General features: G+C 43.9%; 1 protein-coding gene across 4 annotated transcripts in view; it reads right to left on the reverse strand.

Annotated features, from left to right (window-relative positions):
• Positions 1–15,927, reverse strand: part of OTUD7A (OTU deubiquitinase 7A) — a 151,387-nt gene that overhangs the window by 51,984 nt on the left and 83,476 nt on the right. For all 4 annotated transcript variants that reach the window (XM_053272691.1, XM_053272690.1, XM_053272689.1 and 1 more), the window contains exons 4-6: positions 9,344–9,544; positions 7,617–7,835; positions 851–952 (exon numbers count right to left, since the gene is read on the reverse strand). In XM_053272691.1, the coding sequence (XP_053128666.1) occupies positions 851–952; positions 7,617–7,835; positions 9,344–9,544 (522 nt within the window). The remainder of the gene's footprint in view (positions 1–850; positions 953–7,616; positions 7,836–9,343; positions 9,545–15,927) is intronic.

A 15,927-nucleotide genomic window follows, 5' to 3' on the forward strand; every position in this document is an offset into this window, starting at 1 on the left:
GAAGCAGCGAGTCCAAGAGTCCAGATTATTTTGTGCAAAATTAGCAGCACCCCCTTCTGGTTGAGATGCATACGAAATTTCATGTAATCTGGTGCTTGGGAATTGGATATGGATTTGTGCCTTCACGTCCTGCCTCTACCACGGACTTATTGCGTACCTTTTCTCAGCTTCAATTCTCCACCTTTAAAATGGAAACAACAGTAACTGAACTCACAGGGCTGCTGTGAAGGTGAACTCAAGATAGCAAAGCACTTTCCAAATGAAAGGAGACATATACAAGTTAAGTGTATATGTATGTATGGGGGCTCGTATGGAAAGACGTGGTCTCCTTAAACACTTCTTTTCATACAAGCCCACGCACCAGATGTGTTATTCTAATTAGGCCCTGCTTCATATTCCAGTGTGTGAAAGAACTGTGGGTGCCAGGAACAAGGCCGACCCGAGGCTGTGGAATGATCTTATTCCAGAGTTTGGAGTTTTGCTTTAGTCACCTTTAGAATGGGCAGAACAGCGTGCTCCTTTCTCCTGATTTTGGAGTTGGCAGGCTAGGTATTGGATAATTTAACAAGACAGACATTTCAGTTTTGGTTTTGTTGTTTGTTTTTATAGCAATGCAGAGAAATGGTTACAAGAAAGATGTTGAATTTTTAAATAAATAAATAAATAAATAAATAAATAAATAAATAATATTGAAGCTCTAGCTTTACTAAATTATTTTCAAAATGGCCCTTAAGGAGCTAATATTGCTGTTGAGAGAGAGAGAGAGAGAGAGAGAGAGAGAGACAGAGAGAGAAGAGAGAACGCACATGTCTTTCAAAAACTGTTGCTTTTTTGGAACTGGAGGACCTACCTAAAGAAGCAGCATGTAACAGGCAGTTTCCATCACCTGTTGTTGCTAATGGAAGAAGCCGTTTACAGCTTGTACACACAGTGGACCACCAATTAAGACGACCTGAAAAAGAGCATTCATCAGAAATACAGAGCACAGTCCATCCAGGGTTCAGAGCACAATTCAGCCAAAGCACTTTTAAAGTCCTTTTGATTTCAAAGGGAGAATTAAGCATGTATCTAAATCTCTCCAGGTGAAGTCAGTGGGGCCTTAAGAGGCCTTAATTTAAGAGGAAAACTAAATAAAAAGTTCTTAGACTTGATTCTTGTGCCTGGATTATAGGGATGTGCACGAGCTGGTTCGGCACCTCCTCTGGGAAGTGCCGAACCGGCTTGGGTGCTGACGTTTGAGCCAACTTGATGGGGTGGCTGGCAGTTCCCTTAAGGAGCTGGTAAAGAGCTCTTTCCCTACTTCTCCCTACCCCACAGCTTTTCTGGGCACAGCGCCTGGTCCCCAACCAGCTGCACAGCACTGCAGCACTGCTCCCTGTAACCAACATCGCACAGAGGCTGCAGTGAACAGCGCTGCAGCCCCAGATGGCTCGTTGGGGACCAGACGCTCCACCCAGAAAAGTGGCTCCTTAAGGGAACCGCCCCCCACCCTGCCAGCCAGCGCACATCTCTACTGGATTCCACTGCACACCCTGTACAAGAGCTATTCCCAGACCCTAAAGTCAAGTTTATTTCAAGATCCTATAACCTCTTTCTCCGAGACCATATTGAACAATCAATATAGACTCAGGGAAAGTCCATAGTGAACAATCTCTACCCTGATTGGTATAACAGCAGTACATTAATTCCATATATTGCCTCATCCTGCATGGCATCGACCTTCCCTCTTTACTCACAAAGCAAAGATTTCCCTTCATATAATCCCTCACTATACACCTAACCTAAGTCCTATCCTCTACCCAACCTTTGACTTTCTCCACACAACTGAGACAGATTCAAATTTTGTGGCAATAATGCATTTACCAATGCAATATGTATGTAGCAAGAGCACAGTTACCACTGCAGCACTGATACATATACAGCTAAGACTCTTTCCAAAATGTGTGACTCAGTTCTAAGATTGTAAGCCCACTAGGCAAGGACGATGTGGTGTTCATGGTTGGTTTTAAACAGCAGTGACAATGGTGGTTTCTTCATCCTTGTATCCTACTTATGGTGTTTTTCCTGGCAATAGCCTGGCTTTCAACACCACTCCCTTTCCAACTTTCTACTGGTCCATAGCCCTCATCATTTATACCACCATTTCCCACAAACTATTCCCTCAGATTGGCTACCAGCTACCATCTTGGATTTGCTCTTTTCAGTACTTCCCAACAAATCACTGTTCTGAAAACATCACTTACTGAGACGTTGTAAACTAAAATGTGAGGTTGCCATGAGAACAATGTTGAAATCTCAATGTACCTGAACCTCCCAAAGGCCACAAGGTTTTAATTCAGAATTAGCTTCATTGTGGAGTATAATGGTATAAACGTGATGCCAACAAAAGCAGATCCCAGCTACATATATCAATTGCAAATATAATTATTAATAGTTTTGGTTATTAAAAACACTTGGTAATCTCTACATGTATTCAATAAGCAGCAGCTGGCACACACTAAGGATCCCTAACCAGTCTTATTAAATCTAAATTAGGAATGCACTTGAGATGCATAATTTAAAGCGTTTGAACTGCCTTTGGGAAAGATAAAAATGGAAATAATGTGTTCTCATTTTAGCAACTCCCTTCTTGTGGGCTCAGTGAAATAACAACCTATCACCTGCTCCATGCAGAGCAGAGCATGGCTAGATGGCAATACGTCAAGGGAACTGCTTAAAGAAATCTCACAAAACCTATTTATTTAATACACATACACACACACACTTCTTGATAGGAGTTGGATAGTAAGGAAGGTAGTAGGCATATATCATACTAGGGTGTGATAACCATTAAATGGTACAAGAGATAGATAGGATATTTGTCTTGTGTTAAGAAACAGTTCTATAGCGCTGTTACAGCAATGCCCATTTCTTATATGACAGAGCAAAACTGCTCTCAGTTGCTGCTTTTATTGTTGCTACTCTCCTTAATTGCAGAGAGCATAAATGTGAGCAGATCTTCAGCACAAATTATCATCTCCATCATCAACTAGGCTCAAGAAGGTGCTCAAGTATCTGTTCTCGTGCATTTTTATTTAAGCTTCAGGGACAAATGTTTGCTTTCAATATGCTTTCTATGCAATGTGTTGTAGTACAGTACTGCACAGTTTAGATAGTCACTAAATCTCTTGCCTCCTTTGAGTCTGAGAGATAACTGTCTTCTAGGTACTCCAATACATGAATATAGAGATAGATTTCCTCCTTCACACTACCCTAGGCAATACATTCATCAACATATTCACAGCAAATTAATTCTGAGTTAGACGCTTTCTGTTTTTGAAATTGGAATGGACACCCGCAAATCTCACAAATACAGTCTTCCTGTTCCCCAAAACTAGGAAGCACTGAGAGTCCCAAGTGGTCAACAGTAGCAACTATAAAAGGATCTGAGTACAGATATAAAGCCTGTGGCTTTATAGCTCAGTGTCAACACTAGTGTTATTCAAATTGTGGGGTAGGCAGGTCCATTCCTGACTGGTCCTACGCACCTGCTGGTAGTGGCAGCCAATGCCCAAGTGAGAAGCACTGTAAGGAATTATGGATGTCAGAATCAGGGCTTTGGAAGCTACTGTGAGTAGCAGTGACATGTGGAGATGATTACAGGGTGCAGAGCAAAGAGGCAGAGGGTTGGATACAGCCTGTTAGAGTGGTTCTGTGAGCCAAATGTGGGAGATGCCACTATAAATACAAGCTACATTTCATTTCTGAAAACCTTGGTGTGGTGCTTTAAGGCAGGTATATTAAGAATGAACCAAAATACACATCTAAGGATTTTGATTGTTAAGGCTTTGCTCTTTCTGGTTTCATTCTTCCAAGTATTATGGTATTCTGTACAGTTTGGAACAGCCCTCCCTGCACTAACAAAAGATACCTACACAGCACTATGGCTTGGGACCAGGTCACATGAGAGAATGCCTTCCCCATATGTCCTTACCCAGATTCTGAGATCCTCTTCAGAGGCTCTGCTCCAAGCACCCCCACCAAATGAGGTGAGGTGGCGGGCTACCAGGGAGAGGGCCTTCTCGGAGATGGCATCCCACTTATGGAATAGCCTCCCCAGTGAGGCTTGCCAGGCATTGTCACGTTCCTCTTTTGGACCCCAAGTAAAGACCTTCCTGCTCACTCAGGCTTTTTGGAATTGCAAACCAAGTCCAGACCGGCATTGCCAGGGATGCTTAGCAATTGCCTACACTGACCAGGGAGTTGGACTAGAAAATCTCAAAGGTCCCACCCAATTCTTTGGTTTTATGCTTCTTTTCCTGATGCCAACCAAGTCCATATAGTTCAACATTTTGTTACAAAGAGTAGCCAGCTAGATACCTCTAAAGTTCACAAGTAGGATATGAAGGTGCTGCCTGTCCACTATCAGACTCCAAAATCCAGTCCCCAGAGGTATGTTGCCAATAAGCAAAGAGGTTCTATCCAGCTATCATGACAAACAGCCATTGATAAGCCATTGTATTCCCTACGACTGCAGGAGGACTAACATACCTCATTACATTGTATGGTAGTGAATTCCATGGTTTGAAGAAATATTTCCTTTTGTCAGTCATACATTTTGTCATTCAGTTTTCCTATGCAATCCCAAGTTTTGGTGTCATGAGAAGGTGGAAATTATATTTTCCCATAGTTGGAGAGGCCATCCTTAACACTGGGTTGTGTACTGAGTGTATTCCAACAGACAGGACCTGCCCTTCTGAACTGTAGGCATGGCTAGCTTCCTGCCTGGAAGGCGGCAATTCCCTAGTGCCCGTCCTGTCTTGCTCCAGAACACAAGGCTGCCGAGGAGCTCCTGGCACCTTGACTCTTTTTTCTGTGGAGGGCTTTTTCTTTCTTTCCTTTCCCCCATACCCGTAGGGACTGTTTGCAGTGTTGTTGTTTTTATAAATTGAATCCAAACCATTTTTTCCCTTTCTCAATTTGGCTCATTAGTGTTTGTAAGGTTTGTTTGGCGTTTGCTTTCTGTTTTCCACAGAGCAGAGTTTACAGGCGCTTATTGGCACTATGAACTGCTCCCACGGAGGAGCTTTACTGGAGGGCTTCCTCTCTGAGGGTCCATGCTTGGGGAGGCTCTTCCTCACATGCACAACTGGAGTTACAGCGAGCGAGCTCCCCCTCTCCACACCGGGAACACTCCACTCTTAACCACCTGGCGGTCTATGCTCCGTGCTCAGAGAAAGACAAAAAGGGGCACCAAAAAGGCGCTAAAAAGACGCGCCATGCAGAAGAGACCAAGAAGGGCGGTGCCGAGCCTTGCAAGAGTCACACACCTTGGTAAGAGTCACACAGTGGCAGCCACTGCCATCAAAGTGGCCACCACAAATTCTATTTCCCCCCCGGGCCTTGGTTCTTTGGACCAAAGAGTTAGCTCAGTATGTTCCTCCTGAGAATACTAAACTCCATCAAGACCTCAACAAGTTGGCTAAGGCGGCAGCCATTATGGCAGATTCTAGCATGGATTGTATTCAGTACATATTGCGATCTATGGCTGCTGGGATGGCTGTCCACAGATTTCTGTGGTTGAAACACTGGAACGTGGATTCTAAATCTAAAATCAACCTAGCTGCTTCCCCCTTTTCTGGTTCCCAGCTTTTCAGAGAAGCCCTTAATCTTATCTTAGTGGAAACTAAAGGTAAGAAGAAGTCCTTACCTACATCTCAGGGAGATTTTCGTAGGCCCTTCTGCCCTACCTACCAGCTTTTTTGCTCCTTTCGGAACTTTCCAAGATCCTCCCATCAGCACAGAGATAACCATCCCCACACCAGTAGGGTGCAGGCTTCTCCACTTCTACCCCCAGTGGAAAGCCACTACACAAGACAGTTAGGGGCTGGCTATCACAGGTTATTGTCTGGACTTTCTCCCCCACACGATCACGTTATCCTGACTCCCTTACAGAGGAATCCAACCAAACATCTTTGGATGGAAGAGGCCATTCATCACCTTCTTCTGATCAGAGCAATCAAACCTGTACCATCGACGGAGAAAACACTCAGTGTTTACTCTCTTTTATTTTTAGTCCCTCAAAAGGGTGGTTTTTGGAGGGCGATCCTCAACCTAAGGCCCTTCAACCATTTCATCAAGAAAATAAAGTTTCAAATTTTAACAATCATACGATCAAGAAGGCAATAGCATAAGGGGATTTCCTGGCATCGATAGACCTATCTGAAGCATACTTACATATCCCCATCCTCCTCCTTCACCACAGGTAGCTTCATTTTTGTTACAACACATCCCACTACAAGTATTGGACTCTTCCCTTCGGCCTCTCCTCTGCACTGAGGGTGTTCACAAAAATCATGATCACACCAATAGCACTCCTAAGAACATTGGGAGTGCAGATACAACCATATTTGGACGATCTTCCAGTTCGAGCTTCTTCCCTTCAGCAGGCCCAATAAGGCCTTCAGCTTACTTTGAGGACTCTTGGGGAACATGGGTTCTTGATTAACTATCAGAAAAATCATCTCTTGCCTTCTCAACAGTTACAACAACTTGGGGCATGCTTCGATACAGTGCGTGGGCTGGTTTATCTGCCACAAGATCAGAAGGAGAAGATCTCACTATTAATTCACCTGCTTATCCAGAGCAAGTCTGCAGACCAGGTGCTGTTGGCTCAACTACTAGGCTACATGATCACCTGTCTGGAGTGCACACCATGGGTTCCCTCAGTCTAGAATGAGCTTTGCATCTTCCAGCCCGATGCCATGATGCTGAAGACAGATCCTACCTTTCTGCCAAAAAACAACTCCAACTTTCTCTGTTCTCAGGATATAGTCCTCCCTTCCTTTTGCCCATCCTAAGGAAAAAATCTGGCATACTTTTCCTCTGATGGCAATTATCACCAAGGTACTTCAAAATCTTTGCAGAGAATGGGCAGAGGTTTCATTTCATCAGTCGTCTCTGGGGAGTAAGGTGTCTAAAACTACCTTGTCCGGATGGCTAAAAACCTGCATTACAATTGCTTACGAGGCCTCTAATCTTTCCATTCCTATGGGAATCGCCATCCATTCTACCTGCAGTGCAGCTGTTTCTGCAGCATTTTCAGCCAACACCCTCCTGTTGGAAATAAGCAGGGCAGCTACATGGTCTACCATGATCTCTTTCATTAAACATTACAAAATCTCTTTCCACTCTGCTCACGTGGCATTAGGTCGCACGGAATTGGTGTGATGTGTCTTTCTAGTCTTCCTCCCGTATTCTGTTCAGGTTTTCTGTTCAGTATATATGTAACATTTGCTGCTGGTTTTTTTGTGTTCTTGTTTGGTGCAACAGTCCCAGAACTGGGGATTTGTCCCCTTCTAGGCAGGAAGCTAGCCATGCCTACAGTTCGAAAGGTCAGGTCCTGTCTGTTGGAGCATACTCCATACACAACCCAGTGTTAAGGATGGCCTCCTCAACTATGGGAAAAAACAACACCCTCCTGATGGCAAGACCAACATTTCTCTCTCTCCATATAAAACATGTGTGTATTGCATTGCATTTCTGATGCAAGCAACCCATTCCAGCAATAATAGTAAATTTAAAAAGTACAAGGAGGTCAACCCAGTCAGAAACTTGCATCTTAGTTGCCTGCTCACCTGCTTGTTCCAGAGCAACCATGGTTGCCTGCTCAATCAGGTCCCGCTCAATGAAGCTCCTGAAGTCTTCACTGTAAACGCTAAGATCGGGAAGCTGGAATGTGTAGATGGGCATCTCCAGAGGAAAATGTTCATTGTTGCATTCACTGGCCACATGGGATCGAGCAAGGGAAACTATTGCTGAGCTGGCATGAGAAATCCCTCGAGAGAGTCTCTTTTCTGCGCAGGAGCAAAACAAAATGTGGTCAAAATGAGTGTAAGGATAAATGAGAGTTTATCTTGGTGGAGACAACGTTACCTCTTCTGACATCCGTTCTATATCACTGCTCTCAAAGAAATACAATGAGGCTATTCTCACGATGGAGGAAAACCAGGCTAAAGGAGCCCAGCATGGCTTTTCCCCATTGTGCAAACCACCGGGCAAGCCTAGTGGTCCTCTGGTGGCGAGCACTCCACTAACCTCATTTTGGCGATTGTGAGTCATCATGGCATGGCTCCGTGCCATGTTGACTCATGAGAGACCCCCACTGGGAGGCTAAAACAAGCCTCCTGGGCGCAGGGCATGCTGGGACTTCGTGGGGCCACTGCAGCCCCTACTGGCTCCGTAACAGAGCTGGTAGTCGTGTGGGTAGCTGATCCGGCTGCCCGGGGTTAGGTGTTTGATCGTGTGCAGGGAGAGCGGGCTAAGCCCTGCAAGCTCTCCAAACTGCTCCTGTGGAGAGCCTCAATACCTATATTTTGATTATGCATTAGGAATAAGCAGCACGGCCGAACCTGAAACCATGCTTACAAACCTTCACTCACGAACTAGAAAAGCCAGATAAGATGCTGAATGACTTGGAGACAAGTACCTCCTGTGTTTTAAAACACTGCCCAACCTCCAGACTAATGACACATGCATGGAAAAACATTTTGCACACACCGTGGGGAAAGGTGCCATTTTCTTCAAGGAACAGATACCATCAGATCATGAAATATCTTAATTATTCAAGCTTTCACTTTTCAGCTTTAACAGATCAAATGAAATCTATCAGAGCACCATAACAAAACATCAAACAGACCAGGGTTGCCTTTAATCCCCAAACAGTTGAGAGAGAGAGAAGCAACCTTCATCTTCAGATCTGAAGATGGGCTCTGTTCTTCTGCGTGATACTAAGACCAGGATAGCATCTACACAAACTTGGCTTTTCAAAGACATATCCTACTTTGTAATCACCAAGTGCTGTCTGTCCCTTTCTGGTGATGGCTCTGAATCGGCTCCATTGATCTTTACCCATAAGGGGTCATTAGAAAGCCCATGACATAAATACATTCTAGCATTGTTCAGTTTAGTCCAAAGTTGTCCATAGTCCTTGGAATTCCCAGTGACCACAAGCAATACAGTTGTGTTGCTGTAAACCGCCCAGAGACGGAAGTTTGGGGAAGTGTACAAATCAAATCAAAATCAGGTCTCCACTTTTCTCCACCACTGCTCCTTATGTCTGGAACTGCCCCCTAGAATACCTGGGTGATGCCTCCTCCAATTCCTTCCTTCCAATTCCGCCTTAAAACTCAGCTTTTTCATCAAGTCTTTGGCAAAACACTTCAATTTACATTGCCTTCTATGACTAAGCTTAAGCACTTGCAACGGAAATATTAGCAAGCACCCCCCACCTCCATGTACCCTTTGCCTTTATGGCTACGGTGGACTGTTTGTCTACCAGAATTCCAAGGTGGAAGCTTTTTACCTTGAGCAATGTCATCCTGTCTTTGAAGAGATGGCCGTTCACTCTTATTCACTTGCTGGGGAGGCTCTCTTTCCTGCTGCTGCTGCTGCTGCTGCTGCTTAGGGTACTTTCCTTCATTGAACACTTGGGGCAGATTGGCTGTATGAACCTGTCTGAGCTGCTCATAGTCACTCAGAGCAGCAGTCAAATCCCAGTTTTTGCCTAAAAACAGACCAAAAAAGGCCAATTTTTAATAATTCCAACAAGCATATTGTCTAGAATCTACAGTGGTGTTTGTGAATATGGAAGCAGTGGATGGAAACTGTACTGGATTAATAATCCTCGAGGAAAATGATGTCATCTTTTCTATGTGCACTAAACAGGACCCATTTGTGGAAGATCCACCAAACTTCTACCTGTTAAGTCAGTTCACTGTGACAAAATATAAGCATGCTTGTTCAAAACAGTGCTTTTAAGAGGTTCACACAAGGATGGAACTCCTGTCTTGACAGATGCCAGTTGGAGAAATGCTAAATTTATGAGGACCATGAAGTCACGGCTGATGCCCATGTACTTCATGGCAGTCACTAATATGTATTAGGATATTTGACTGCTCAAAAAGAAAGCACTCTGTCAGTAAGCAGTCATACTGGGTTCTTAACTGTGTTTCATTCTAACATGAAAATAGTTTCTGTTTTTATATTACATAAGAACATAGGAAGCTGCCATATACTGAGTCAGACCATTGGTCTATCTAGCTCAGTATTGTCTTCACAGACTGGCAGCGGCTTCTCCAAGGTTGCAGACAGGAATCTCTCTCAGCCCTATCTTTGGAGATGCCAAGTTAAATATTTAAAGCTCTGTTGGTGCAAGGCAACAAAATTGCCTGTTCAGGTGCTCATTAAGCTTTACATAATCATATTGGTCCTTTATTGTTCCATTCTTTGATGTACTACTAATAAAAACACAACTGTGTTAATTACAATATCATCGTCTCCAAAGTATTAGATCTAAATCAGACCTCTGTTCTCCAAAATATTTTGACAACATCTGTTTTGAACATACACTACCTTTACTGTCAGGAAGACTGAATATAAGTAAAAGGCTCTCCGCACTTTAATTAGCAGAAGTACAGCTAAAAGTACTGGAACTAGTGCTTATTATCAGATGATGATGAAGAAGACGAAGAAGCAGCAGCATTTGTTTCCACATGGCATACAACAAGCAAACTCAAATAAGGAGCATTTCTAAAACAGGAGTCCAAATTTTGCACAGTAGAAGCCTAATTAGGAGCAGGAAAAACAAAGGCAGATATAACTGACGCGAGAGCTAAGTACAACACTGAGAGATGGGACATTGTTCCACAAAGGCATGGCACTAAACTAGCCGACTGCTAAGAAATGCGGTAGGATCCAGCCTTCAATCTCATTTCTCTTCCAAATTAATCTCCTCCACTGATAAATTGACACCTGTTTCCTACAAAGGAAGATGGCTTAGACCAAGTCAGACCCCTGGTCCATTTAGTTCAGTATTGTCAACTCTGATGGGAAGCAGCTTTCAGACAAGAGTCTTTCCCAGCCCTACCTGGAGTGCCTGGGACCTTTTGAATGGAAAGCAGATGTTCTACGGCCCCATCTCCCCATTCTCTGTTGTAACAGAGTTCTGGAAATAATTGGAAAGTTTCTACAATGCCCAAGGATCAACCCACACCCCTCCATAAGCTAAACTACCACTTCCGAAATGCAGATCTCGCATTGTGGGCAATTCTAGTGATACCCTCTCCTCTGCCCCCGCCCCAGAAACAGTCCATGCAAGCAAGCCAGATGTGTCCCTGAAAATGGAAGGATATTTTGAATGTACTGCCTTCAACAGTTGGCTCTCATGGAAGCTAATGGAAGGCACTGAACATGGAGTAACAGCATGAAAATGGGGTTTCCTATCCAACAGGAGTTGCCCAGGGCTCAGTCACACCTATTGCATACATATGATGCAGGAATTATTTCACAAGCCTGCTTCACATTAATGGGGCACGCACAACAGACAATTATCCCTGGATGTATATTCTATACAAATATTTTGAACAAAATGACAGGGTTGGCTTTAAGAAGCACGTGCTAAGCACTGTGGCACATATTGGTGAGCTATGATAATTAATGTCAGGCACACTCATTTTCTCTGTGTTGCAAAACACTCTAATTTTGGATTTCTGTGACAGAGCTGAAAACAAAAGCAGCAGCAGCCCGAGATACAAACTCTCTGAAGCACACTATCTCTCTCCAACAGCAGAGGAAATCCACTTTGTCTACAAGACAACATTTTAGAATGAGGGCATTATTGAAACACTGAGTTATCACCATACTATTTTGTCTCCTAGACAAAGGAAAGAATTCTAAGATCAACTAACGTAATACAGGAATCATAGGTCAGGACCTGGTTGCAAGCCAAGATTAAGGAGCAAGTCAAGACTGATGCTGGAAGTCAGACTGAGGAGCAAGGAGAGAAGCCAGAACACAGAAGACAAGCCAGGAGTCAAGATTGAAGCCAGGACCCAGGAGGAAAGCTAGGAGACAGGACCACAGGACCAATGGCTCTCACCTCCAGCCCACAGCAGGTTCTGAACTGGGCAGGGAGGGAGAAGCAGGGTTGCTCCTTCAAAATCAGTTGATGCCAGGCAAAAAGAAGCGATTCTTCTTACAGTGTGGCTCAAGGGACTGGTGGTCATGTCCACACCATCTCTTTGAGTCTGTAGTCATAAAAGGAGTGGAGGTGAGAACAAAAATTCTTCCCTGCGTTCATGAGTTGCTCTACTGCATTTCGTATCGAAATACTTTACGGGGTTGTTTCTGCTATGTACCAGTTTGCAGCCACACAGGGAGAAAAGAGATCACAGAGACCAAGTGCACGGAGTATCTTTATCGTTACTGTCCATGCAGAAGAAATTAGTGATGGCTAGAAAGCGATACAGCTCAGAATTTGAATTCAGACAGGCTCATATTGCTCACCTCCGAACAAGGCAAGCATTACAGCTGGAGCGTCATAAGGTGAAAATCCAAGGTGGAGGGGGATTTAAATCATCCCTTTGAGCCTTCTTCCCACCCACCAAGGCCAAAATCCTCGATATTCGTGGGGGTTCCATTCCACGGTATAACTCCTGATATGGAAACTGTGAATATCGAGGCATTAGGCCAATGGGGAATTGTGGGTTAGGTTCCCAGTTTGAAGGAAATGGTTAATGCACAGCTGATTTGTGGGGGCTGAGGGGGGAAGCTGCCTGCCATCTTAGCTGCTCTCCGAGTTGTGCTGTGCCCCCAAATGCCTCAAAATCATCCAAAAACCACTGTCTCCCCAATTTTTAAAGGAGCCATTTCGAGGCTACAAAACACAAAATGGCGCCTGGAAATGACCTCCACAGTCACTTCCAGGCACCCCTGACCTGCAGATACATGAAGTTGGCATCCCCCCTCCCCCACTTTTTCCAAAAGCCAGGTGTCTTTTAAACTGGAGTTTCTCTATTGAGTATACACAGCTATGGGTGAAACACAGGCGTGCTAGTTGAAGAGCATGCAAAATGGATTACTCAGGTATTGGGTAATGCTGAAACAGTTGGCCATACTGCATTCAGTTGGGCTCCCATGAGTGGCAAATTGTACCCACCTCTATTGAGCAATATATCAAGTTGGAGGTGGAGGATAATTATTCAAAGGAGCAGGTGGCAGTATAGTTCTGATACAGATGGCTTAGCAGAAAAAAGAACAAGTGTATCATTCATGGGTTTCGACAATGTGCTCTTTTTGCCATTTAAAAAGGTATTCCATTTTTTAGAATGCTGCAATATCACAGATATCGTCTTTAAGAAGTGTATTAGGATACAACTTCCTTCACAAATCCCAAGACAGATTATGCCAATCTTAAAGTGCCAATATAACCCTACAAAAAGGTGGATTCTGTTTGACCCCATATATACATATCTGTATGCTCACCAACAGCACTAAGTTATCTCGGACTATTTTATAGCTATGACCACGCAAACAGATTTATTATGGATTATGTATCATGCGTGCAAATGCATGGCCTGGCAGCAGAAGCCTCACCTGTACCCACTCCTTCTATCAAAGAAGAGCTAGCATTCTCTGAAGGTAGATGAACTGTGAGACCACTCTTCATCCACCTTCAGCATCTAGCATAAGAGAAGAGAGGTTTCTCCACCCCAGCTCAAACTGTGAACCTCTCAGAGAACAATGTGCTATAAGGGGGCTAACAAATAAAGTTTTTAAATTATTCTAAATTACACCCTGGCCCAGAAAAAGCAGGTTGTTTACTTATAACTATTATTACTACTTATTATTTTCTGCATCTGTACAGTACCCCATTTGGAAGCTTCTGCAGGCTTGCCTCGGAGCTTTTTGATGGGAAACCTGGCCCAGTGACAATATCCACCCCATGCACTCCCCTGCCCACCCCCCCACAATCCTCCCTCAGTTCAATAAGATCACTGCAGCAGAAGAATAAATTTTTTTGCTAATAAAGCTGCAGTGGGGAGGAAGGAGGGCTATGTGACGGCACAGATGACCATTCAAACAACACCCATTATGGTAAGCAGTCTACTTTCCTTTTTCATGCATCTACACCTGTGGGAACACAGCAAGCTAAAGCTTACTTGGAAGATGGGGGCAGCAGAGAAGAGGCACTTTGGAAAAGATATCCCAAAAGTGAACATGTCTCCTCAGTGCTACACATTGAGAAACGATACCCGAAAACATTCATACTGCTAGTGTCACAACTATGACATCACACACCAACATAGGAAGCATTTTCTCATTATTATTACTACTACTACTACTACTATTCTTATTTAGTCATATTTCAACAGAAAAATAGTAAGATAGCTCTTTGTCCCCAAAGGGCTCATAATCACATACACCCATGCAAATCTTGAAGCTCAGAGACTAGGGCTAGGTGGCCAGATTTGGCTTTTAAAAAGCCAAATTCTGGCTTACGGCCCATTTGACCCACGAGTATACCCTTTAGGTTCTGGCAACTCTAGACTAGGGTTGAGTGCTCCTTCTGTACATGCTCTGTAATACATGCTGTAGCGGATTCTCAGAGCAAGTTCGCGTGAGGGAAAGAAATGCTGAATCATCCCTGCTGAGCTGCATGACTAGGCTTCTCCTAAAACTCTCCTGTATTTTTGGTAGGTTCAAAAATGGCCACCGTCGCCACCCCTCTCTCATACAGAGCATGAACCTCCCTGGCCGTCGGGTGGAATTCCCAGGGAAAACTCACTTTCTTTTGCTATTGGAAAAGTACACAAAAATCCTCTAGGCTTCCAGTGGCATCTGGTGGGCCACTGTATGAAACAGGATGCTGGACTAGATGGGCCTTGGGCCTGATCCAGCAGGGCTGTTCTTATGTTCTCCATGTGCAAGCCTCCACGTGGTGAGAAAACTGGTATTTGCTGAACATCTGAGGATGTGCTTGCACCAGAGTAAGACCCCTTCCATTCCCCCCTTTCTCCTGAGTAAAACACCCACACCAAAAGGCTTGTAAAAGAAAAGAACAAAAAGAAAAACAGCTTTATTCAAGTATCACATACTGCTTCTGTCTGAGGCTTTCTCTGCTTATAGTTACAGGTAAAAATACTCAGTTACAAGAATACTTCCAAAAGCCCCCCAAAGGATGTTGGGGCGGCCACTTTAAAAATCGTGGTTACTCAGTTGAAAGGAACAGGAATGTTGGAATGCCCTGGCTGGATGGTCAAAGGCTAGTGTTTCTTAGTTTAGTTACAATACAGGTAAGCAATAACAGACCAGCATTAGGAATATACAAAGCACACACCAAAGAAACAGAAAGTCTAACATAAAGTCTGACTAAACAAACTTTCCTTAGACTAAACTTCTCAAAGCCAAAGTCCTGGCTTCCTTTGTCTTGAACTCATCAAATCCTAGATTGAGAATTCAAACCCCTGCTGTCCTATCTTCCAAGATCTGCAGTCATACTCCATGGCCACATGTCCTGCTCCCTCATTTCTCTGGACTGAATTACACCACAACCCCTCCTTTGCTTGTTTGGCTCAATCATGTTTTCTAGTTTATTTCCTTAAGATTACACACACACATTTACACACACACACACACACACACACACACACACACACACACTTCAGGCCAGGGGCATAACTATAATAGGGCAAGGGGAGACAGTTGTCTGGGGGCCCACTGCCTTGGGGGGCCCCCCAGAGGCAAGTCACATGACTGACTCCCCCAGCCACGCACCACCCAGGCTTCCTTCAGTTGTATTCATCCTCCGAAACTGATGTGAGTGTTAAGACCTGGAGCGACCAGAACAGCATGTCTTTCTCTAGTACCATTACATGACTTGCATCGTCCACAATTGACAAAACCTTTGCAAAAATTTAGGATGATGATGTTCTATTGTGGCACATAGGTGTTTTCATAGATAGATATAGATATAGATATAGATATAGATATAGATATAGATATAGATACACACACACACACACACGTGTGTGTGAATTTTATTCTGCTTTTTGTTATCACTGTTCAGCCTCATTTAAGATTTCTTTACTTCATGAGCTGAGCTTCAGT

This window comes from Hemicordylus capensis, chromosome 10 (assembly GCF_027244095.1).
Source record: "Hemicordylus capensis ecotype Gifberg chromosome 10, rHemCap1.1.pri, whole genome shotgun sequence".
Taxonomy (NCBI): Eukaryota; Metazoa; Chordata; class Lepidosauria; order Squamata; family Cordylidae; genus Hemicordylus; species Hemicordylus capensis.